The sequence below is a fragment of the Conger conger genome, chromosome 12 (genome assembly GCF_963514075.1).
Source record: "Conger conger chromosome 12, fConCon1.1, whole genome shotgun sequence".
NCBI lineage: Eukaryota > Metazoa > Chordata > Actinopteri > Anguilliformes > Congridae > Conger > Conger conger.
Genome location: NC_083771.1, coordinates 24,007,391 through 24,033,134, shown reverse-complemented (window position 1 = coordinate 24,033,134; position 25,744 = coordinate 24,007,391). Strand labels below are relative to the sequence as shown.

The following is a 25,744-nucleotide window of genomic DNA, read 5'->3' as shown; positions in this document are numbered from 1 at the left end:
TGTTTAACTCAGGGCATATTTCAGTGTGTCACTGTGTTTAACTCAGTGCGTAGTTCAGTGTGTCACTGTTTAACTCAGTGCATAGTTCAGTGCGTCGCTGTTTAACTCAGTGCATAGTTCAGTGTGTCACTGTTTAACTCAGTGCATATTTCAGTGTGTCACTCTGTTTAACTGAGTGGTTAGTTCAATGTGTCACTGTTTAACTCAGTGCGTAGTTCAGTCTGTCACTGTGTTTAACTCAGTGCGTAGTTCAGTGTGTCACTGTTTAGCTCAGTGCATAGTTCAGTGTGTCACTGTGTTTAACTCAGTGCGTAGTTCAGTATGTCACTGTTTAACTCAGTTCATAGTTCAGTGTGTCGCTGTTTAACTCAGTGCATAGTTCAGTGTGTCACTGTTTAACTCAGTGCATATTTCAGTGTGTCACTGTGTTTAACTCAGTGCATAGTTCAGTGTGTCACTCTGTTTAACTGAGTGCGTAGTTCAATGTGTCACTGTTTAACTCAGTGCGTAGTTCAGTCTGTCACTGTGTTTAACTCAGGCCATAGTTCAGTGTGTCACTGTTTAACTCAGTGCATAGTTCAGTCTGTCGCTGTTTAACTCAGTGCGTAGTTCAGTGTGTCACTGTGTTTAACTCAGTGCGTAGTTCAGTGTGTCTCTGTGTTTAACTCAGGCCGTAGTTCAGTGTGTCACTGTTTAACTCAGGCCGTAGTTCAGTGTGTCACTGTTTAACTCAGTGCGTAGTTCAGTGTGTCACTGTTTAACTCAGTGCATAGTTCAGTGCGTCGCTGTTTAACTCAGTGCATAGTTCAGTGTGTCACTGTTTAACTCAGTGCATATTTCAGTGTGTCACAGTGTTTAACTCAGTGCATAGTTCAGTGTGTCTCTGTGTTTAACTCAGGCCGTAGTTCAGTGTGTCACTGTTTAACTCAGGCCGTAGTTCAGTGTGTCACTGTTTAACTCAGTGCGTAGTTCAGTGTGTCACTGTTTAACTCAGTGCATAGTTCAGTGCGTCGCTGTTTAACTCAGTGCATAGTTCAGTGTGTCACTGTTTAACTCAGTGCATATTTCAGTGTGTCACTCTGTTTAACTGAGTGGTTAGTTCAATGTGTCACTGTTTAACTCAGTGCGTAGTTCAGTCTGTCACTGTGTTTAACTCAGTGCGTAGTTCAGTGTGTCACTGTTTAGCTCAGTGCATAGTTCAGTGTGTCACTGTGTTTAACTCAGTGCGTAGTTCAGTATGTCACTGTTTAACTCAGTGCATAGTTCAGTGTGTCGCTGTTTAACTCAGTGCATAGTTCAGTGTGTCACTGTTTAACTCAGTGCATATTTCAGTGTGTCACTGTGTTTAACTCAGTGCATAGTTCAGTGTGTCACTCTGTTTAACTGAGTGCGTAGTTCAATGTGTCACTGTTTAACTCAGTGCGTAGTTCAGTCTGTCACTGTGTTTAACTCAGGCCGTAGTTCAGTGTGTCACTGTTTAACTCAGTGCATAGTTCAGTCTGTCGCTGTTTAACTCAGTGCATAGTTCAATGTGTCACTGTTTAACTCAGGGCATATTTCAGTGTGTCACTGTGTTTAACTCAGTGCGTAGTTCAGTCTGTCACTCTGTTTAACTCAGTGCATAGTTCAGTGTGTCACTCTTTTTAACTGAGTGCGTAGTTCAATGTGTCACTGTTTAACTCAGCGCGTAGTTCAGTGTGTCACTGTGTTTAACTCAGGCCGTAGTTCAGTGTGTCACTGTTTAACTCAGTGCATAGTTCAGTCTGTCAATGTTTAACTCAGTGCGTAGTTCAGTATGTCACTCTGTTTAACTCAGTGCATAGTTCAGTGTGTCACTGTTTAACTCAGGGCATATTTCAGTGTGTCACTGTGTTTAACTCAGTGCGTAGTTCAGTGTGTCACTGTTTAGCTCAGTGCATAGTTCAGTGTGTCACTGTGTTTAACTCAGTGCATAGTTCAGTGTGTCACTCTGTTTAACTGAGTGCGTAGTTCAATGTGTCACTGTTTAACTCAGTGCGTAGTTCAGTCTGTCACTGTGTTTAACTCAGGCCGTAGTTCAGTGTGTCACTGTTTAACTCAGTGCATAGTTCAGTGTGTCACTGTGTTTAACTCAGTGCATAGTTCAGTGTGTCACTGTTTAACTCAGTGCATATTTCAGTGTGTCACTCTGTTTAACTGAGTGGTTAGTTCAATGTGTCACGGTTTAACTCAGTGCGTAGTTCAGTCTGTCACTGTGTTTAACTCAGTGCGTAGTTCAGTGTGTCACTGTTTAGCTCAGTGCATAGTTCAGTGTGTCACTGTGTTTAACTCAATGCGTAGTTCAGTATGTCACTGTTTAACTCAGTGCATAGTTCAGTGTGTCGCTGTTTAACTCAGTGCATAGTTCAGTGTGTCACTGTTTAACTCAGTGCATATTTCAGTGTGTCACTGTGTTTAACTCAGTGCATAGTTCAGTGTGTCACTCTGTTTAACTGAGTGCGTAGTTCAATGTGTCACTGTTTAACTCAGTGCGTAGTTCAGTCTGTCACTGTGTTTAACTCAGGCCGTAGTTCAGTGTGTCACTGTTTAACTCAGTGCATAGTTCAGTCTGTCGCTGTTTAACTCAGTGCATAGTTCAATGTGTCACTGTTTAACTCAGTGCATATTTCAGTGTGTCACTGTGTTTAACTCAGTGCATAGTTCAGTGTGTCACTCTGTTTAACTGAGTGCGTAGTTCAATGTGTCACTGTTTAACTCAGTGCGTAGTTCAGTCTGTCACTGTGTTTAACTCAGGCCGTAGTTCAGTGTGTCACTGTTTAACTCAGTGCATAGTTCAGTCTGTCGCTGTTTAACTCAGTGCATAGTTCAATGTGTCACTGTTTAACTCAGGGCATATTTCAGTGTGTCACTGTGTTTAACTCAGTGCGTAGTTCAGTCTGTCACTCTGTTTAACTCAGTGCATAGTTCAGTGTGTCACTCTGTTTAACTGAGTGCGTAGTTCAATGTGTCACTGTTTAACTCAGCGCGTAGTTCAGTGTGTCACTGTGTTTAACTCAGGCCGTAGATCAGTGTGTCACTGTTTAACTGAGTGCATAGTTCAGTCTGTCACTGTTTAACTCAGTGCGTAGTTCAGTATGTCACTCTGTTTAACTCAGTGCATAGTTCAGTGTGTCACTGTTTAACTCAGGGCATATTTCAGTGTGTCACTGTGTTTAACTCAGTGCGTAGTTCAGTGTGTCACTGTTTAGCTCAGTGCATAGTTCAGTGTGTCACTGTGTTTAACTCAGTGCATAGTTCAGTGTGTCACTCTGTTTAACTGAGTGCGTAGTTCAATGTGTCACTGTTTAACTCAGTGCGTAGTTCAGTCTGTCACTGTGTTTAACTCAGGCCGTAGTTCAGTGTGTCACTGTTTAACTCAGTGCATAGTTCAGTGTGTCACTGTGTTTAACTCAGTGTGTAGTTCAGTATGTCACTGTTTAACTCAGGCCGTAGTTCAGTGTGTCACTGTTTAACTCAGTGCGTAGTTCAGTGTGTCACTGTTTAACTCAGTGCATAGTTCAGTGCGTTGCTGTTTAACTCAGTGCATAGTTCAGTGTGTCACTCTGTTTAACTGAGTGGTTAGTTCAATGTGTCGCTGTTTAACTCAGTGCATAGTTCAATGTGTCACTGTTTAACTCAGTGCGTAGTTCAGTCTGTCACTGTGTTTAACTCAGTGCGTAGTTCAGTATGTCACTGTTTAACTAAGTGGGTAATTCAGTATGTCACTGTTTAACTCAGTGCGTAGTTCAGTGTGTCACTGTTTAACTCAGTGCATAGTTCAGTGTGTCACTGTTTAACTCAGTGCATATTTCAGTGTGTCACTGTGTTTAACTCAGTGCGTAGTTCAGTCTGTCACTGTGTTTAACTCAGGCCGTAGTTCAGTGTGTCACTGTTTAACTCAGTGCATAGTTCAGTGTGTCACTGTGTTTAACTCAGTGCGTAGTTCAGTGTGTCACTGTTTAGCTCAGTGCATAGTTCAGTGTGTCACTGTGTTTAACTCAGTGCATAGTTCAGTGTGTCACTCTGTTTAACTGAGTGCGTAGTTCAATGTGTCACTGTTTAACTCAGTGCGTAGTTCAGTATGTCACTGTTTAACTCAGTGCGTAGTTCAGTGTCTCTCTGTGTTTAACTCAGTGCGTAGTTCAGTGTGTCACTGTTTAACTCAGTGCACAGTTCAGTGTGTCGCTGTTTAACTCAGTGCATAGTTCAGTGTGTCACTGTTTAACTCAGTGCATATTTCAGTGTGTCACTGTGTTTAACTCAGTGCGTAGTTTAGTCTGTCACTGTGTTTAACTCAGTGCATAGTTCAGTGTCACTTTGTTTAACTGAGTGCGTAGTTCAATGTGTCACTGTTTAACTCAGTGCATAGTTCAGTGTGTCGCTGTTTAACTCAGTGCATAGTTCAGTGTGTCACTGTTTAACTCAGTTCATATTTCAGTGTGTCACTGTGTTTAACTCAGTGCGTAGTTCAGTCTGTCACTGTGTTTAACTCAGTGCATAGTTCCGTGTCACTTTGTTCAACTGAGTGCGTAGTTCAATGTGTCACTGTTTAACTCAGTGCATAGTTCAGTGTGTCGCTGTTTAACTCAGTGCATAGTTCAGTGTGTCACTGTTTAACTCAGTGCATATTTCAGTGTGTCACTGTGTTTAACTCAGTGCGTAGTTCAGTCTGTCACTGTGTTTAACTCAGTGCGTAGTTCAGTGTGTCACTGTTTAGCTCAGTGCATAGTTCAGTGTGTCACTGTGTTTAACTCAGTGCGTAGTTCAGTGTGTCGCTGTTTAACTCAGTGCATAGTTCAGTGTGTCACTGTTTAACTCAGTGCATATTTCAGTGTGTCACTGTGTTTAACTCAGTGCATAGTTCAGTGTGTCACTCTGTTTAACTGAGTGCGTAGTTCAATGTGTCACTGTTTAACTCAGTGCGTAGTTCAGTCTGTCACTGTGTTTAACTCAGGCCGTAGTTCAGTGTGTCACTGTTTAACTCAGTGCAATGTGTTTAACTCAGTGCGTAGTTCAGTGTGTCACTGTTTAGCTCAGTGCATAGTTCAGTGTGTCCCTGTGTTTAACTCAGTGTGTAGTTCAGTGTATCACTGTGTTTAACTCAGTGCGTAGTTCAGTGTGTCACTGTGTTTAACTCAGTGCGTAGTTCAGTGTGTCACTGTGTTTAACTCACTGCATAGTTCAGTGTGTCACTGTGTTTAACTCAGTGCGTAGTTCAGTGTGTCACTGTTTAGCTCAGTGCATAGTTCAGTGTGTCACTGTGTTTAACTCAGTGCATAGTTCAGTGTGTCGCTGTTTAACTCAGTACATAGTTCAGTGTGTCGCTGTTTAACTCAGTGCATAGTTCAGTGTGTCACTGTTTAACTCAGTGCATATTTCAGTGTGTCACTGTGTTTAACTCAGTGCATAGTTCAGTGTGTCACTCTGTTTAACTGAGTGCGTAGTTCAATGTGTCACTGTTTAACTCAGTGCGTAGTTCAGTCTGTCACTGTGTTTAACTCAGGCCGTAGTTCAGTGTGTCACTGTTTAACTCAGTGCATAGTTCAGTCTGTCGCTGTTTAACTCAGTGCATAGTTCAATGTGTCACTGTTTAACTCAGTGCATATTTCAGTGTGTCACTGTGTTTAACTCAGTGCATAGTTCAGTGTGTCACTCTGTTTAACTGAGTGCGTAGTTCAATGTGTCACTGTTTAACTCAGTGCGTAGTTCAGTCTGTCACTGTGTTTAACTCAGGCCGTAGTTCAGTGTGTCACTGTTTAACTCAGTGCATAGTTCAGTCTGTCGCTGTTTAACTCAGTGCATAGTTCAATGTGTCACTGTTTAACTCAGGGCATATTTCAGTGTGTCACTGTGTTTAACTCAGTGCGTAGTTCAGTCTGTCACTCTGTTTAACTCAGTGCATAGTTCAGTGTGTCACTCTGTTTAACTGAGTGCGTAGTTCAATGTGTCACTGTTTAACTCAGCGCGTAGTTCAGTGTGTCACTGTGTTTAACTCAGGCCGTAGATCAGTGTGTCACTGTTTAACTGAGTGCATAGTTCAGTCTGTCACTGTTTAACTCAGTGCGTAGTTCAGTATGTCACTCTGTTTAACTCAGTGCATAGTTCAGTGTGTCACTGTTTAACTCAGGGCATATTTCAGTGTGTCACTGTGTTTAACTCAGTGCGTAGTTCAGTGTGTCACTGTTTAGCTCAGTGCATAGTTCAGTGTGTCACTGTGTTTAACTCAGTGCATAGTTCAGTGTGTCACTCTGTTTAACTGAGTGCGTAGTTCAATGTGTCACTGTTTAACTCAGTGCGTAGTTCAGTCTGTCACTGTGTTTAACTCAGGCCGTAGTTCAGTGTGTCACTGTTTAACTCAGTGCATAGTTCAGTGTGTCACTGTGTTTAACTCAGTGTGTAGTTCAGTATGTCACTGTTTAACTCAGGCCGTAGTTCAGTGTGTCACTGTTTAACTCAGTGCGTAGTTCAGTGTGTCACTGTTTAACTCAGTGCATAGTTCAGTGCGTTGCTGTTTAACTCAGTGCATAGTTCAGTGTGTCACTCTGTTTAACTGAGTGGTTAGTTCAATGTGTCGCTGTTTAACTCAGTGCATAGTTCAGTGTGTCACTGTTTAACTCAGTGCGTAGTTCAGTCTGTCACTGTGTTTAACTCAGTGCGTAGTTCAGTATGTCACTGTTTAACTAAGTGGGTAATTCAGTATGTCACTGTTTAACTCAGTGCGTAGTTCAGTGTGTCACTGTTTAACTCAGTGCATAGTTCAGTGTGTCACTGTTTAACTCAGTGCATATTTCAGTGTGTCACTGTGTTTAACTCAGTGCGTAGTTCAGTCTGTCACTGTGTTTAACTCAGGCCGTAGTTCAGTGTGTCACTGTTTAACTCAGTGCATAGTTCAGTGTGTCACTGTGTTTAACTCAGTGCGTAGTTCAGTGTGTCACTGTTTAGCTCAGTGCATAGTTCAGTGTGTCACTGTGTTTAACTCAGTGCATAGTTCAGTGTGTCACTCTGTTTAACTGAGTGCGTAGTTCAATGTGTCACTGTTTAACTCAGTGCGTAGTTCAGTATGTCACTGTTTAACTCAGTGCGTAGTTCAGTGTCTCTCTGTGTTTAACTCAGTGCGTAGTTCAGTGTGTCACTGTTTAACTCAGTGCACAGTTCAGTGTGTCGCTGTTTAACTCAGTGCATAGTTCAGTGTGTCACTGTTTAACTCAGTGCATATTTCAGTGTGTCACTGTGTTTAACTCAGTGCGTAGTTTAGTCTGTCACTGTGTTTAACTCAGTGCATAGTTCAGTGTCACTTTGTTTAACTGAGTGCGTAGTTCAATGTGTCACTGTTTAACTCAGTGCATAGTTCAGTGTGTCGCTGTTTAACTCAGTGCATAGTTCAGTGTGTCACTGTTTAACTCAGTTCATATTTCAGTGTGTCACTGTGTTTAACTCAGTGCGTAGTTCAGTCTGTCACTGTGTTTAACTCAGTGCATAGTTCCGTGTCACTTTGTTCAACTGAGTGCGTAGTTCAATGTGTCACTGTTTAACTCAGTGCATAGTTCAGTGTGTCGCTGTTTAACTCAGTGCATAGTTCAGTGTGTCACTGTTTAACTCAGTGCATATTTCAGTGTGTCACTGTGTTTAACTCAGTGCGTAGTTCAGTCTGTCACTGTGTTTAACTCAGTGCGTAGTTCAGTGTGTCACTGTTTAGCTCAGTGCATAGTTCAGTGTGTCACTGTGTTTAACTCAGTGCGTAGTTCAGTGTGTCACTGTTTAGCTCAGTGCATAGTTCAGTGTGTCCCTGTGTTTAACTCAGTGTGTAGTTCAGTGTATCACTGTGTTTAACTCAGTGCGTAGTTCAGTGTGTCACTGTGTTTAACTCAGTGCGTAGTTCAGTGTGTCACTGTGTTTAACTCACTGCATAGTTCAGTGTGTCACTGTGTTTAACTCAGTGCATAGTTCAGTGTGTCACTGTGTTTAACTCAGTGCGTAGTTCAGTGTGTCACTGTTTAACTCAGTGCATAGTTCAGTGTGTCGCTGTTTAACTCAGTACATAGTTCAGTCTGTCACTGTTTAACTCAGTGCATATTTCAGTGTGTCACTGTGTTTAACTCAGTGCGTAGTTCAGTCTGTCACTGTGTTTAACTCAGTGCATAGTTCAGTCTGTCACTGTGTTTAACTCAGTGCGTAGTTCAGTCTGTCACTGTGTTTAACTCAGTGCATAGTTCAGTGTGTCACTGTTTTGCTCAGTGCATAGTTCAGTGTGTCACTGTGTTTAACTCAGTGCGTAGTTCAGTGTGTCACTGTTTAGCTCAGTGCATAGTTCAGTGTGTCACTGTGTTTAACTCAGTGCGTAGTTCAGTATGTCACTGTTTAACTCAGTGCGTAGTTCAGTGTCTCTCTGTGTTTAACTCAGTGCGTAGTTCAGTGTGTCACTGTTTAACTCAGTGCACAGTTCAGTGTGTCGCTGTTTAACTCAGTGCATAGTTCAGTGTGTCACTGTTTAACTCAGTGCATATTTCAGTGTGTCACTGTGTTTAACTCAGTGCGTAGTTTAGTCTGTCACTGTGTTTAACTCAGTGCATAGTTCAGTGTCACTTTGTTTAACTGAGTGCGTAGTTCAATGTGTCACTGTTTAACTCAGTGCATAGTTCAGTGTGTCGCTGTTTAACTCAGTGCATAGTTCAGTGTGTCACTGTGTTTAACTCAGTGCGTAGTTTAGTCTGTCACTGTGTTTAACTCAGTGCATAGTTCAGTGTCACTTTGTTTAACTGAGTGCGTAGTTCAATGTGTCACTGTTTAACTCAGTGCATAGTTCAGTGTGTCGCTGTTTAACTCAGTGCATAGTTCAGTGTGTCACTGTTTAACTCAGTTCATATTTCAGTGTGTCACTGTGTTTAACTCAGTGCGTAGTTCAGTCTGTCACTGTGTTTAACTCAGTGCATAGTTCAGTGTCACTTTGTTCAACTGAGTGCGTAGTTCAATGTGTCACTGTTTAACTCAGTGCATAGTTCAGTGTGTCGCTGTTTAACTCAGTGCATAGTTCAGTGTGTCACTGTTTAACTCAGTGCATATTTCAGTGTGTCACTGTGTTTAACTCAGTGCGTAGTTCAGTCTGTCACTGTGTTTAACTCAGTGCGTAGTTCAGTGTGTCACTGTTTAGCTCAGTGCATAGTTCAGTGTGTCATTGTGTTTAACTCAGTGCGTAGTTCAGTGTGTCACTGTTTAGCTCAGTGCATAGTTCAGTGTGTCCCTGTGTTTAACTCAGTGTGTAGTTCAGTGTATCACTGTGTTTAACTCAGTGCGTAGTTCAGTGTGTCACTGTGTTTAACTCAGTGCGTAGTTCAGTGTGTCACTGTGTTTAACTCACTGCATAGTTCAGTGTGTCACTGTGTTTAACTCAGTGCATAGTTCAGTGTGTCACTGTGTTTAACTCAGTGCGTAGTTCAGTGTGTCACTGTTTAACTCAGTGCATAGTTCAGTGTGTCGCTGTTTAACTCAGTACATAGTTCAGTCTGTCACTGTTTAACTCAGTGCATATTTCAGTGTGTCACTGTGTTTAACTCAGTGCGTAGTTCAGTCTGTCACTGTGTTTAACTCAGTGCATAGTTCAGTCTGTCACTGTGTTTAACTCAGTGCGTAGTTCAGTCTGTCACTGTGTTTAACTCAGTGCATAGTTCAGTGTGTCACTGTTTTGCTCAGTGCATAGTTCAGTGTGTCACTGTGTTTAACTCAGTGCGTAGTTCAGTGTGTCACTGTTTAGCTCAGTGCATAGTTCAGTGTGTCACTGTGTTTAACTCAGTGCGTAGTTCAGTATGTCACTGTTTAACTCAGTGCGTAGTTCAGTGTCTCTCTGTGTTTAACTCAGTGCGTAGTTCAGTGTGTCACTGTTTAACTCAGTGCACAGTTCAGTGTGTCGCTGTTTAACTCAGTGCATAGTTCAGTGTGTCACTGTTTAACTCAGTGCATATTTCAGTGTGTCACTGTGTTTAACTCAGTGCGTAGTTTAGTCTGTCACTGTGTTTAACTCAGTGCATAGTTCAGTGTCACTTTGTTTAACTGAGTGCGTAGTTCAATGTGTCACTGTTTAACTCAGTGCATAGTTCAGTGTGTCGCTGTTTAACTCAGTGCATAGTTCAGTGTGTCACTGTTTAACTCAGTTCATATTTCAGTGTGTCACTGTGTTTAACTCAGTGCGTAGTTCAGTCTGTCACTGTGTTTAACTCAGTGCATAGTTCAGTGTCACTTTGTTCAACTGAGTGCGTAGTTCAATGTGTCACTGTTTAACTCAGTGCATAGTTCAGTGTGTCGCTGTTTAACTCAGTGCATAGTTCAGTGTGTCACTGTTTAACTCAGTGCATATTTCAGTGTGTCACTGTGTTTAACTCAGTGCGTAGTTCAGTCTGTCACTGTGTTTAACTCAGTGCGTAGTTCAGTGTGTCACTGTTTAGCTCAGTGCATAGTTCAGTGTGTCATTGTGTTTAACTCAGTGCGTAGTTCAGTGTGTCACTGTTTAGCTCAGTGCATAGTTCAGTGTGTCCCTGTGTTTAACTCAGTGTGTAGTTCAGTGTATCACTGTGTTTAACTCAGTGCGTAGTTCAGTGTGTCACTGTGTTTAACTCAGTGCGTAGTTCAGTGTGTCACTGTGTTTAACTCACTGCATAGTTCAGTGTGTCACTGTGTTTAACTCAGTGCATAGTTCAGTGTGTCACTGTGTTTAACTCAGTGCGTAGTTCAGTGTGTCACTGTTTAACTCAGTGCATAGTTCAGTGTGTCGCTGTTTAACTCAGTACATAGTTCAGTCTGTCACTGTTTAACTCAGTGCATATTTCAGTGTGTCACTGTGTTTAACTCAGTGCGTAGTTCAGTCTGTCACTGTGTTTAACTCAGTGCATAGTTCAGTCTGTCACTGTGTTTAACTCAGTGCGTAGTTCAGTCTGTCACTGTGTTTAACTCAGTGCATAGTTCAGTGTGTCACTGTTTTGCTCAGTGCATAGTTCAGTGTGTCACTGTGTTTAACTCAGTGCGTAGTTCAGTGTGTCACTGTTTAGCTCAGTGCATAGTTCAGTGTGTCACTGTGTTTAACTCAGTGCGTAGTTCAGTATGTCACTGTTTAACTCAGTGCGTAGTTCAGTGTCTCTCTGTGTTTAACTCAGTGCGTAGTTCAGTGTGTCACTGTTTAACTCAGTGCACAGTTCAGTGTGTCGCTGTTTAACTCAGTGCATAGTTCAGTGTGTCACTGTTTAACTCAGTGCATATTTCAGTGTGTCACTGTGTTTAACTCAGTGCGTAGTTTAGTCTGTCACTGTGTTTAACTCAGTGCATAGTTCAGTGTCACTTTGTTTAACTGAGTGCGTAGTTCAATGTGTCACTGTTTAACTCAGTGCATAGTTCAGTGTGTCGCTGTTTAACTCAGTGCATAGTTCAGTGTGTCACTGTTTAACTCAGTTCATATTTCAGTGTGTCACTGTGTTTAACTCAGTGCGTAGTTCAGTCTGTCACTGTGTTTAACTCAGTGCATAGTTCAGTGTCACTTTGTTCAACTGAGTGCGTAGTTCAATGTGTCACTGTTTAACTCAGTGCATAGTTCAGTGTGTCGCTGTTTAACTCAGTGCATAGTTCAGTGTGTCACTGTTTAACTCAGTGCATATTTCAGTGTGTCACTGTGTTTAACTCAGTGCGTAGTTCAGTCTGTCACTGTGTTTAACTCAGTGCGTAGTTCAGTGTGTCACTGTTTAGCTCAGTGCATAGTTCAGTGTGTCACTGTGTTTAACTCAGTGCGTAGTTCAGTGTGTCACTGTTTAGCTCAGTGCATAGTTCAGTGTGTCCCTGTGTTTAACTCAGTGTGTAGTTCAGTGTATCACTGTGTTTAACTCAGTGCGTAGTTCAGTGTGTCACTGTGTTTAACTCAGTGCGTAGTTCAGTGTGTCACTGTGTTTAACTCACTGCATAGTTCAGTGTGTCACTGTGTTTAACTCAGTGCATAGTTCAGTGTGTCACTGTGTTTAACTCAGTGCGTAGTTCAGTGTGTCACTGTGTTTAACTCAGTGCGTAGTTCAGTGTGTCACTGTTTAGCTCAGTGCATAGTTCAGTGTGTCACTGTGTTTAACTCAGTGCGTAGTTCAGTATGTCACTGTTTAACTCAGTGTGTAGTTCAGTGTGTCTCTGTGTTTAAATCAGGCCATTGTTCAGTGTGTCACTGTTTAACTCAGTGCGTAGTTCAGTGTGTCACTGTTTAACTCAGTGCATAGTTCAGTGTGTCGCTGTTTAACTCAGTACATAGTTCAGTGTGTCACTGTTTAACTCAGTGCATATTTCAGTGTGTCACTGTGTTTAACTCAGTGCGTAGTTCAGTCTGTCACTGTGTTTAACTCAGTGCATAGTTCAGTCTGTCACTGTGTTTAACTCAGTGCGTAGTTCAGTCTGTCACTGTGTTTAACTCAGTGCATAGTTCAGTGTGTCACTGTTTTGCTCAGTGCATCGTTCAGTGTGTCACTGTGTTTAACTCAGTGCGTAGTTCAGTATGTAACTGTTTAACTCAGTGCGTAGTTCAGTTTGTCTCTGTGTTTAAGTCAGGCCATAGTTCAGTGTGTCACTGTTTAATTCAGTGCATAGTTCAGTGTGTCGCTGTTTAACTCAGTGCATAGTTCAGTGTGTCGCTGTTTAACTCAGTGCATAGTTCAGTGTGTCGCTGTTTAACTCAGTGCATAGTTCAGTGTGTCGCTGTTTAACTCAGTGCATATTTCAGTGTGTCATTGTGTTTAACTCAGTGCGTAGTTCAGTCTTTCACTGTGTTTAACTCAGTGCATAGTTCAGTCTGTCACTGTGTTTAACTCAGTGCGTAGTTCAGTGTGTCACTGTGTTTAACTCAGTGCGTAGTTCAGTATGTCACTGTTTAACTCAGTGCGTAGTTCAGTGTGTCTCTGTGTTTAACTCAGGCCATAGTTCAGTGTGTCACTGTTTAACTCAGTGCATAGTTCAGTCTGTCACTGTGTTTACCTCAGTCCGTAGTTCAGTGTGTCACTGTGTTTAACTCTGTGTGTAGTTCAGTATGTCACTGTTTAACTCAGTGCGTAGTTCAGTGTGTCTCTGTGTTTGACTCAGGCCGTATTTCAGTGTGTCACTGTTTACCTCAGTGCATAGTTCAGTGTGTCGCTGTTTAACTCAGTGCATAGTTCAGTGTGTCACTGTGTTTAACTCAGTGCGTAGTTCAGTGTGTCACTGTTTAGCTCAGTGCATAGTTCAGTGTGTCACTGTGTTTAACTCAGTGCGTAGTTCAGTATGTCACTGTTTAACTCAGTGTGTAGTTCAGTGTGTCTCTGTGTTTAAATCAGGCCATTGTTCAGTGTGTCACTGTTTAACTCAGTGCGTAGTTCAGTGTGTCACTGTTTAACTCAGTGCATAGTTCAGTGTGTCGCTGTTTAACTCAGTACATAGTTCAGTGTGTCACTGTTTAACTCAGTGCATATTTCAGTGTGTCACTGTGTTTAACTCAGTGCGTAGTTCAGTCTGTCACTGTGTTTAACTCAGTGCATAGTTCAGTCTGTCACTGTGTTTAACTCAGTGCGTAGTTCAGTCTGTCACTGTGTTTAACTCAGTGCATAGTTCAGTGTGTCACTGTTTTGCTCAGTGCATAGTTCAGTGTGTCACTGTGTTTAACTCAGTGCGTAGTTCAGTGTGTCACTGTTTAGCTCAGTGCATAGTTCAGTGTGTCACTGTGTTTAACTCAGTGCGTAGTTCAGTATGTCACTGTTTAACTCAGTGCGTAGTTCAGTGTCTCTCTGTGTTTAACTCAGTGCGTAGTTCAGTGTGTCACTGTTTAACTCAGTGCACAGTTCAGTGTGTCGCTGTTTAACTCAGTGCATAGTTCAGTGTGTCACTGTTTAACTCAGTGCATATTTCAGTGTGTCACTGTGTTTAACTCAGTGCGTAGTTTAGTCTGTCACTGTGTTTAACTCAGTGCATAGTTCAGTGTCACTTTGTTTAACTGAGTGCGTAGTTCAATGTGTCACTGTTTAACTCAGTGCATAGTTCAGTGTGTCGCTGTTTAACTCAGTGCATAGTTCAGTGTGTCACTGTTTAACTCAGTTCATATTTCAGTGTGTCACTGTGTTTAACTGAGTGCGTAGTTCAGTCTGTCACTGTGTTTAACTCAGTGCATAGTTCAGTGTCACTTTGTTCAACTGAGTGCGTAGTTCAATGTGTCACTGTTTAACTCAGTGCATAGTTCAGTGTGTCGCTGTTTAACTCAGTGCATAGTTCAGTGTGTCACTGTTTAACTCAGTGCATATTTCAGTGTGTCACTGTGTTTAACTCAGTGCGTAGTTCAGTCTGTCACTGTGTTTAACTCAGTGCGTAGTTCAGTGTGTCACTGTTTAGCTCAGTGCATAGTTCAGTGTGTCACTGTGTTTAACTCAGTGCGTAGTTCAGTGTGTCACTGTTTAGCTCAGTGCATAGTTCAGTGTGTCCCTGTGTTTAACTCAGTGTGTAGTTCAGTGTATCACTGTGTTTAACTCAGTGCGTAGTTCAGTGTGTCACTGTGTTTAACTCAGTGCGTAGTTCAGTGTGTCACTGTGTTTAACTCACTGCATAGTTCAGTGTGTCACTGTGTTTAACTCAGTGCATAGTTCAGTGTGTCACTGTGTTTAACTCAGTGCGTAGTTCAGTGTGTCACTGTGTTTAACTCAGTGCGTAGTTCAGTGTGTCACTGTTTAGCTCAGTGCATAGTTCAGTGTGTCACTGTGTTTAACTCAGTGCGTAGTTCAGTATGTCACTGTTTAACTCAGTGTGTAGTTCAGTGTGTCTCTGTGTTTAAATCAGGCCATTGTTCAGTGTGTCACTGTTTAACTCAGTGCGTAGTTCAGTGTGTCACTGTTTAACTCAGTGCATAGTTCAGTGTGTCGCTGTTTAACTCAGTACATAGTTCAGTGTGTCACTGTTTAACTCAGTGCATATTTCAGTGTGTCACTGTGTTTAACTCAGTGCGTAGTTCAGTCTGTCACTGTGTTTAACTCAGTGCATAGTTCAGTCTGTCACTGTGTTTAACTCAGTGCGTAGTTCAGTCTGTCACTGTGTTTAACTCAGTGCATAGTTCAGTGTGTCACTGTTTTGCTCAGTGCATCGTTCAGTGTGTCACTGTGTTTAACTCAGTGCGTAGTTCAGTATGTAACTGTTTAACTCAGTGCGTAGTTCAGTTTGTCTCTGTGTTTAAGTCAGGCCATAGTTCAGTGTGTCACTGTTTAATTCAGTGCATAGTTCAGTGTGTCGCTGTTTAACTCAGTGCATAGTTCAGTGTGTCGCTGTTTAACTCAGTGCATAGTTCAGTGTGTCGCTGTTTAACTCAGTGCATATTTCAGTGTGTCATTGTGTTTAACTCAGTGCGTAGTTCAGTCTTTCACTGTGTTTAACTCAGTGCATAGTTCAGTCTGTCACTGTGTTTAACTCAGTGCGTAGTTCAGTGTGTCACTGTGTTTAACTCAGTGCGTAGTTCAGTATGTCACTGTTTAACTCAGTGCGTAGTTCAGTGTGTCTCTGTGTTTAACTCAGGCCATAGTTCAGTGTGTCACTGTTTAACTCAGTGCATAGTTCAGTCTGTCACTGTGTTTAACTCAGTCCGTAGTTCAGTGTGTCACTGTGTTTAACTCTGTGTGTAGTTCAGTATGTCACTGTTTAACTCAGTGCGTAGTTCAGTGTGTCTCTGTGTTTGACTCAGGCCGTATTTCAGTGTGTCACTGTTTACCTCAGTGCATAGTTCAGTGTGTCGCTGTTTAACTCAGTGCATAGTTCAGTGTGTCACTGTGTTTAACTCAGTGCGTAGTTCAGTGTGTCACTGTTTAGCTCAGTGCATAGTTCAGTGTGTCACTGTGTTTAACTCAGTGCGTAGTTCAGTATGTCACTGTTTAACTCAGTGCGTAGTTCAGTGTCTCTCTGTGTTTAATTCAGTGCGTAGTTCAGTGTGTCACTGTTTAACTCAGTGCACAGTTCAGTGTGTCGCTGTTTAACTCAGTGCATAGTTCAGTGTGTCACTGTTTAACTCAGTGCATAGTTCAGTGTCACTTTGTTTAACTGAGTGCGTAGATCAATGTGTCACTGTTTACCTCAGTGCATAGTTCAGTGTGTCGCTGTTTAACTCAGTGCATAGTTCAGTGTGTCACTGTTTAACTCAATGCAAATTTCAGTCTGTCACTGTGTTTAACTCAGTGCATATTTCAGTCTGTCACTGTGTTTAACTCAGTGCGTAGTTCAGTGTGTCACTGTTTAGCTCAGTGCATAGTTCAGTGTGTCACTGTGTTTAACTCAGTGCGTAGTTCAGTGTGTCACTGTTTAGCTCAGTGCATAGTTCAGTGTGTCACTGTGTTTAACTCAGTGTGTAGTTCAGTGTGTCACTGTATTTAACTCAGTGCGTAGTTCAGTGTGTCACTGTTTAGCTCAGTGCATAGTTCAGTGTGTCACTGTGTTTAACTCAGTGTGTAGTTCAGTGTATCACTGTGTTTAACTCAGTGCGTAGTTCAGTGTGTCACTGTGTTTAACTCAGTGCATAGTTCAGTGTGTCACTGTGTTTAACTCAGTGCATAGTTCAGTGTGTCACTGTGTTTAACTCAGTGCGTAGTTCAGTGTGTCACTGTGTTTAACTCAGTGCGTAGTTCAGTGTGTCACTGTTTAGCTCAGTGCATAGTTCAGTGTGTCACTGTGTTTAACTCAGTGCGTAGTTCAGTATGTCACTGTTTAACTCAGTGTGTAGTTCAGTGTGTCTCTGTGTTTAAATCAGGCCATAGTTCAGTGTATCACTGTTTAACTCAGTGCGTAGTTCAGTGTGTCACTGTTTAACTCAGTGCATAGTTCAGTGTGTCGCTGTTTAACTCAGTACATAGTTCAGTGTGTCGCTGTTTAACTCAGTGCATAGTTCAGTGTGTCACTGTTTAACTCAGTGCGTAGTTCAGTCTGTCACTGTGTTTAACTCAGTGCGTAGTTCAGTCTGTCACTGTGTTTAACTCAGTGCATAGTTCAGTGTGTCACTGTTTTGCTCAGTGCATAGTTCAGTGTGTCACTGTGTTTAACTCAGTGCGTAGTTCAGTGTGTCCCTGTTTAGCTCAGTGCATAGTTCAGTGTGTCACTGTGTTTAACTCAGTGCGTAGTTCAGTATGTCACTGTTTAACTCAGTGCGTAGTTCAGTGTCTCTCTGTGTTTAACTCAGTGCGTAGTTCAGTGTGTCACTGTTTAACTCAGTGCACAGTTCAGTGTGTCGCTGTTTAACTCAGTGCATAGTTCAGTGTGTCACTGTTTAACTCAGTGCATATTTCAGTGTGTCATTGTGTTTAACTCAGTGCGTAGTTCAGTCTTTCACTGTGTTTAACTCAGTGCATAGTTCAGTCTGTCACTGTGTTTAACTCAGTGCGTAGTTCAGTGTGTCACTGTGTTTAACTCAGTGCGTAGTTCAGTATGTCACTGTTTAACTCAGTGCGTAGTTCAGTGTGTCTCTGTGTTTAACTCAGGCCATAGTTCAGTGTGTCACTGTTTAACTCAGTGCATAGTTCAGTCTGTCACTGTGTTTAACTCAGTCCGTAGTTCAGTGTGTCACTGTGTTTAACTCTGTGTGTAGTTCAGTATGTCACTGTTTAACTCAGTGCGTAGTTCAGTGTGTCTCTGTGTTTGACTCAGGCCGTATTTCAGTGTGTCACTGTTTACCTCAGTGCATAGTTCAGTGTGTCGCTGTTTAACTCAGTGCATAGTTCAGTGTGTCACTGTGTTTAACTCAGTGCGTAGTTCAGTGTGTCACTGTTTAGCTCAGTGCATAGTTCAGTGTGTCACTGTGTTTAACTCAGTGCGTAGTTCAGTATGTCACTGTTTAACTCAGTGCGTAGTTCAGTGTCTCTCTGTGTTTAATTCAGTGCGTAGTTCAGTGTGTCACTGTTTAACTCAGTGCACAGTTCAGTGTGTCGCTGTTTAACTCAGTGCATAGTTCAGTGTGTCACTGTTTAACTCAGTGCATATTTCAGTGTGTCACTGTGTTTAACTCAGTGCGTAGTTCAGTCTGTCACTGTGTTTAACTCAGTGCATAGTTCAGTGTCACTTTGTTTAACTGAGTGCGTAGTTCAATTCGTCACTGTTTACCTCAGTGCATAGTTCAGTGTGTCGCTGTTTAACTCAGTGCATAGTTCAGTGTGTCACTGTTTAACTCAATGCATATTTCAGTCTGTCACTGTGTTTAACTCAGTGCATATTTCAGTCTGTCACTGTGTTTAACTCAATGCGTAGTTCAGTGTGTCACTGTTTAGCTCAGTGCATAGTTCAGTGTGTCACTGTGTTTAACTCAGTGCGTAGTTCAGTGTGTCACTGTTTAGCTCAGTGCATAGTTCAGTGTGTCACTGTGTTTAACTCAGTGTGTAGTTCAGTGTGTCACTGTATTTAAGTCAGTGCGTAGTTCAGTGTGTCACTGTTTAGCTCAGTGCATAGTTCAGTGTGTCACTGTGTTTAACTCAGTGCATAGTTCAGTGTGTCACTGTGTTTAACTCAGTGCGTAGTTCAGTGTGTCACTGTGTTTAACTCAGTGCGTAGTTCAGTGTGTCACTGTTTAGCTCAGTGCATAGTTCAGTGTGTCACTGTGTTTAACTCAGTGCGTAGTTCAGTATGTCACTGTTTAACTCAGTGTGTAGTTCAGTGTGTCTCTGTGTTTAAATCAGGCCATAGTTCAGTGTGTCACTGTTTAACTCAGTGCGTAGTTCAGTGTGTCACTGTTTAACTCAGTGCATAGTTCAGTGTGTCGCTGTTTAACTCAGTACATAGTTCAGTGTGTCACTGTTTAACTCAGTGCATATTTCAGTGTGTCACTGTGTTTAACTCAGTGCGTAGTTCAGTCTGTCACTGTATTTAACTCAGTGCATAGTTCAGTCTGTCACTGTGTTTAACTCAGTGCGTAGTTCAGTCTGTCACTGTGTTTAACTCAGTGCATAGTTCAGTGTGTCACTGTTTTGCTCAGTGCATCGTTCAGTGTGTCACTGTGTTTAACTCAGTGCGTAGTTCAGTATGTCACTGTTTAACTCAGTGCGTAGTTCAGTGTGTCTCTGTGTTTAACTCAGGCCATAGTTCAGTGTGTCACCTTTTAATTCAGTGCATAGTTCAGTGTGTCGCTGTTTAACTCAGTGCATAGTTCAGTGTGTCGCTGTTTAACTCAGTGCATAGTTCAGTGTGTCGCTGTTTAACTCAGTGCATAGTTCAGTCTGTCACTGTGTTTACCTCAGTGCGTAGTTCAGTCTGTCACTGTGTTTAACTCAGTGCGTAGTTCAGTGTGTCACTGTTTAGCTCAGTGCTTAGTTCAGTCTGTCACTGTGTTTAACTCAGTGCGTAGTTCAGTATGTCACTGTTTAACTCAGTGCGTAGTTCAGTGTGTCACTGTTTAGCTCAGTGCATAGTTCAGTGTGTCACTGTGTTTAACTCAGTGTGTAGTTCAGTATGTCACTGTTTAACTTAGTGCATAGTTCAGTGTGTCTCTGTGTTTAACTCAGGCCATAGTTCAGTGTGTCACTGTTTAACTCAGTGCGTAGTTCAGTGTGTCTCTGTGTTTAACTCAGGCCGTAGTTCAGTGTGTCACTGTTTAACTCAGTGCGTAGTTCAGTATGTCACTGTTTAACTCAGTGCGTAGTTCAGTGTGTCACTGTTTAACTCAGTGCATAGTTCAGTGTGTCGCTGTTTAACTCAGTGCATAGTTCAGTGTGTCACTGTTTAGCTCAGTGCATAGTTCAGTGTGTCACTGTGTTTAACTCAGTGCGTAGTTCAGTCTGTCACTGTGTTTAACTCAGTGCATAGTTCAGTGTCACTTTGTTTAACTGAGTGCGTAGTTCAATGTGTCACTGTTTAACTCAGTGCATATTTCAGTCTGTCACTGTGTTTAACTCAGTGCATATTTCAGTCTGTCACTGTGTTTAACTCAGTGCGTAGTTCAGTGTGTCACTGTATTTAACTCAGTGCGTAGTTCAGTGTGTCACTGTTTAGCTCAGTGCATAGTTCAGTGTGTCACTGTGTTTAACTCAGTGCATAGTTCAGTGTCACTTTGTTTAACTGAGTGCGTAGTTCAATGTGTCACTGTTTAACTCAGTGCATATTTCAGTCTGTCACTGTGTTTAACTCAGTGCATATTTCAGTCTGTCACTGTGTTTAACTCAGTGCGTAGTTCAGTGTGTCACTGTTTAGCTCAGTGCGTAGTTCAGTGTGTCACTGTGTTTAACTCAGTGCGTAGTTCAGTGTGTCACTTTTTAGCTCAGTGCATAGTTCAGTGTGTCACTGTGTTTAACTCAGTGTGTAGTTCAGTGTGTCACTGTGTTTAACTCTGTGCGTAGTTCAGTGTGTCACTGTTTAGCTCAGTGCATAGTTCAGTGTGTCACTGTGTTTAACTCAGTGTGTAGTTCAGTGTGTCACTGTGTTTAACTCAGTGTGTAGTTCAGTGTGTCACTGTGTTTAACTCAGTGCGTAGTTCAGTGTGTCACTGTGTTTAACTCAGTGCATAGTTCAGTGTGTCACTGTGTTTAACTCAGTGTGTAGTTCAGAGAGTAGCTGTCTTTAACTCAGTGAGTAGTTCACTGTGTAGCTGTGTTTAAAGGCCCATGCACACCAAAACGCTAACAATGTGATAACATTCTGTAAATAGCCATTTTGAACTTGACTCCCTATAAATGTGGCTGTCAGTGTTTCTATCATTCATGGTGCTCCCAATGATATCTTTCATCACTGTTGTTGTTGTTATAGCTTTGGTGTGACCATCGACATGACTTCAGAACGATGTTTAGAAGAATATATTTTAAGTTATGGCTATTGTTATTGTTTTTTTGTGTGCACAGGCCTTAGCTAGGGGTTTGAGCTGTAAGAGTGGGGCCCCTGGTTGGCAGTGTAGGGGTTTGAGCTGTGAGAGTGGGGCCCCTGGTTGGAGGTGAAGGGGTTTGAGTTGTAAGAGTGGGGCCCCTGGTTGGGGGTGAAGGGTTTTGAGTTGTAAGAGTCACTCACATGTCTGTGTTTTGAGCATGGCCCCGGTACTGCGGAAGTACTGTGGGTTCTCGATCACTGGAATCTTCGTCATTCCGATCATGACTGCATCAGCACCCATCTCCGAGGATGATGGGGTGTTGTTGCCATTGGAAACGTGATGTAGGGGGCTTGCAGATTCATCATCGTTGCTTAGGCCAGAGGAGCACCCTAAAACACAACACAGAGAGACAGGGAGTTTAGCACTTAAAACACAACACAGAGAGACAGGGAGTTTAGCACCCTAAACACAACGCAGAGAGACAGGGAGTTTAGCACCTAAAACACAACACAGAGAGACAGGATGTTTAGCACCTAAAACACAACACAGAGAGACAGGAAGTTTAGCACCCTAAAACAGAACACAGAGAGCCAGGGATTTTAGCACCTAAAACACAACACAGAGAGACAGAGCATTTAGCACCCTAAAACACAACACAGAGAGCCAGGGCGTTTAGCACCTAAAACACAACACAGAGAGACAGGGAGTTTAGCACCTAAAACAAAACACAGAGAGACAGGGAGTTTAGCACCTAAAACACAACACAGAGAGACAGGGTGTTTAGCACCTAAAACACAACACAGAGAGACAGGGCGTTTAGCACCTAAAACAAAACACATGGAACAGTGTTGAACCTTCTCAGGAGTGGCCAGCCGACCAAAATGACCCCAAGAGCGCAGCGACAACTCATCCAAGAGGTCACAAAAGACCCCACAACAACATCCAAAGAACTGCAGGCCTCGCTTGCCTCAGTTAAGGTCAGTGTTCATGACTCCACCATAAGAAAGAGACTGGGCAAAAATGGCCTGCATGGCAGAGTTCCAAGACGAAAACCACTGCTGAGCAAAAAGAACATTAAGGCTTGTCTCAATTTTGCCAGAAAACATCTTGATGATCCCCAAGACTTTTGGGAAAATACTCTGTGGTCTGACGAGACAAAAGTTGAACTTTTTGGAAGGTGTGTGTCCCATTACATCTGGCGTAAAAATGACACCGCATTTCAGAAAAAGAACATCATACCAGCAGTAAAATATGGTGGTGGTAGTGTGATGGTCTGGGGCTGTTTTGCTGCTTCAGGACCTGGAAGACTTGCTGTGATAAATGGAACCATGAATTCTGCTGTCTACCAAAAAATCCTGAAAGAGAATGTCCGGCCATCTGTTTGTGACCTCAAGCTGAAACGATCTTGGGTTCTGCAGCAGGACAATGATCCAAAACACACCAGCAAGTCCACCTCTGAATGGCTGAAGAAAAACAAAATGAAGACTTTGGAGTGGCCTAGTCAAAGTCCTGACCTGAATCCTATTGAGATGCTGTGGCATGACCTTAAAAAGGCGGTTCATGCTCGAAAACCCTGTGGCTGAATTACAACAACTCTGCAAAGATGAGTGGGCCAAAATTCCTCCACAGGGCTGTAAGAGACTCATTGCAAGTTATCGCAAACGCTTGATTGCAGTTGTTGCTGCCAAGGGTGGCCCAACCAGTTATTAGGTTTAGGGGGCAATCACTTTTTCACACAGGGCCATGTAGGTTTGGATTTTTTTTTCTCCCTTAATAATAAAAACCTTCATTTAAAAACTGCATTTTGTGTTTACTTGTGTTGTCTTTGATTAATATTTAAATTTGTTTGATGATCTGAAACATTTAAGTGTGACAAACATGCAAAAAAAAAAGAAATCAGGAAGGGGGCAAACACTTTTTCACACCACTGTATTTTAGTTTTGCAGTCTTGCTCTGTGGTGAATATGAACTGTGGTTAAATGAGAATAAAGAGAGGTCAGAGACAGGGTGAAACGTGATCCTCTCCATAATGTGCTGCTGCAGCATTAAGGATACAGTTTCCCTCCTCGACAGAGAAATGCGGGAAACTGCACCCCTCATATAACTCCCAGACCCAGCTGCATACAGACACACTCACAACTACACACACACACACACACACATACACACACACACACACACACACACACACACACACATACACACACACAGACACAGACAGGCACACAGACACACACAGACACACAGACACACACACACACACACACACACACACACACACAGACACACACACACACACATAAAGACACAGACATAGACACACACACACACATACCCACACATACACAGACAGACACAGAGGCACAGACACACACACATACACACACACAGACACATACACATACACAGACACAGACACACAGGCACAGACACACATGCACACACACACACACACACACACATCTCTGACATGACGTTCTCAGAGCAGGCATCATTACATTCCACAGACCAACAGCGCAGCAATAACTGCAAGAGTAGGTGAGGATATAGTGCTCTAAGTATTAAATATTACAAAATTGAATTTGAGGGTACAGTGGATTGGATCTAATAAATGGATTTGAGTGCAGGGTGTTAAGGGTTCAACCTCGAATTATACAAGTTTGCTCCCTGTGTGATTGAATCACACGTTGATGTGAAGAACATACAGTAGAATTATACATTGTCCCATTCTTAAAGTGCAGTCTTCCCCAAGATCAAATAATAGTATGTAGTAATCAACATATTGTTTTTCACAGCGGAGATTTTCACAAATAACACATAGTAAAGAAAGACCTGAAATGCAGTTCACTTACAGAAACAAATGTACAGTATGTGCTAAATGAATAATGCTCTTACCTTTCAGACAAAACTTGGAAATTTTCTCAAATTTGAGAATGACCATCATCAGCACAAATCCTGCGAAAGCCACTGCAGCTATCCCAACGACCACATATGCCTGTCAAAATATTATCAAAATAATCAAATATTGTATGAATCCTTCACAAACCAGAATTTTCCTGCTATTGCTAATTAAAAATTATCACACAAAATTATTTCAATAGTATTTGATAGCATTATAATGTATTTGAATCAGAGAGTGTTACTAAAGTTTTAATGTCTGCTTATTCTAGCATACATGCTCCATGGTAACTGGCATGGAGTGTGCATGATAGAACAGTATGAGGTGCCTCTTTGGGCATGCACTGGTTTTTGTTGTGTTAAATATTAAAACTTTAAATATAATGTACTCTAATGGAACGCAAATTCACAGGCAGGTGAATGGACTCCAGACCTTCTAAACACGGGTATTACTGAAGCTCAAATTGACCAAATTGTACTGAAGAAGCGAAGTAAAATGTTGGTGTTGCATCAACTCTTACAGTCATTAAATGGATTGAAAACGTGATGTATAGGTGATTCTTCAGGATGAGTTTGGTTAGTAGAACAAGACGGCACAAATGGAAATTGGCAAAGGAGAAATTCCGTCCAGACATTAGGAAGTACTTTTTCACACAGACAGTGGTCACTGTGTGGAATAGCTTGCCAGGACATGTAGTGGAGGCAGAAACACTGGAGGTTTTCAAGACCAGGCTTGATACGGAGCTAGATACTATTTAGCTTTTGACCAAACCAAGCAGTAGGTACACTTAGGGGTAGGAAAAGGCGGGCATTGCTGGGCTTAATGCCATTACTTTATGTTATGGTAAGAGTACTGTACAAAATATGATCCCTACTGGACCCATACTGTACATACTTGGTTAGAGCTGAATCAACAGTGCACATTTGACTCTAGGGCCTACGATGGCTAGTCACAAATTGACAGAAATTTGGAAGGCCGGGCCATAATTTGCCAATATCCTTAATTAATGTTGACGTTTCACAGTTGTGACCTGATGTGAAACCAGGGCTCACTGTGTGTAATGATCGCTACATATGAATCAATAATTAATCACACTAAATATACAAATGAGTTACTACACTATATGAAAGAGTTATATTTTTAATTGAACACTTACAGCCACACTATCTTCATGCTCTGGTGGTGGTGGTGTTACCGTCCCTAAAGAGGAAATAAAGAAACACATTTCAACCTGGAAAGAGTCTCTTTCACTCCATGGGTCTTGCAATCCCCTTTCTCATGATTTCCCAATACTCTGTCACTTTAAAGCCTGCATATATACATATACACTGATTTACAGTTTTTTACAATCGTTTTCACACTTGTCTCAATACCATGTCCACTTTTTCAAAACTCTTCACACAGTGTGCTTTTGAAACACACACCTGAGCACATCAGTTAACCTTTGGTGCAAAAGGCACTTCAACCACCAAAACACTTAATATTTCACCCAAAAGTGACTCTTGCTGCCATAACTATAGCGCATGCTTTCTCCCATAAGACTACTTTGTCACTCAATGTACAATGAACTACAAAACACAAACAACTTGGAGCATTGCTAAATACATATATTATGTGTTTCCCTTTCCTCTATTTTTGCATCCACAAATATTTCAAGCCAAGTAGCTAAAGAAACTTTTGATCTGTTGGTTTGCCTCTCACAATAGATGTCATGACTAAGTGTGGTAAATTTACAGTAAACTGTAAATTAATGAATGTTTTACTATATTGGAATCCCAGAATCCCACATTTTTACTATCTAACATAAAAGAATATATGATAAAGAAACAAATCACAAAAGCAACAGTATTCTTCAAAGGGTTTACAGTATTTTGACATTTGTTCTCACAGTGCAATATACTGTAATTCAGAAAAGAAAAATACAATACAATCAATTACTCAAAGTACATTACAATCAATAACAAATACATACCAAAAAGCAATATTTTCACTATATACAGTAATTTGCACATATATTGTCTGCCTATCAGTATCAGAAGTCTACTGTT

General features: G+C 41.8%; 1 protein-coding gene across 2 annotated transcripts in view; it reads right to left on the bottom strand.

Annotated features, from left to right (window-relative positions):
- The window catches only part of LOC133141765 (BDNF/NT-3 growth factors receptor-like), a 72,358-nt gene that overhangs the window by 27,503 nt on the left and 19,111 nt on the right, over positions 1-25,744 (bottom strand). For both annotated transcript variants that reach the window (XM_061262475.1, XM_061262476.1), the window contains 3 exons: positions 24,853-24,896; positions 23,693-23,792; positions 20,998-21,186 (listed from right to left, as the gene is read on the bottom strand). In XM_061262475.1, the coding sequence (XP_061118459.1) occupies positions 20,998-21,186; positions 23,693-23,792; positions 24,853-24,896 (333 nt within the window). The remainder of the gene's footprint in view (positions 1-20,997; positions 21,187-23,692; positions 23,793-24,852; positions 24,897-25,744) is intronic.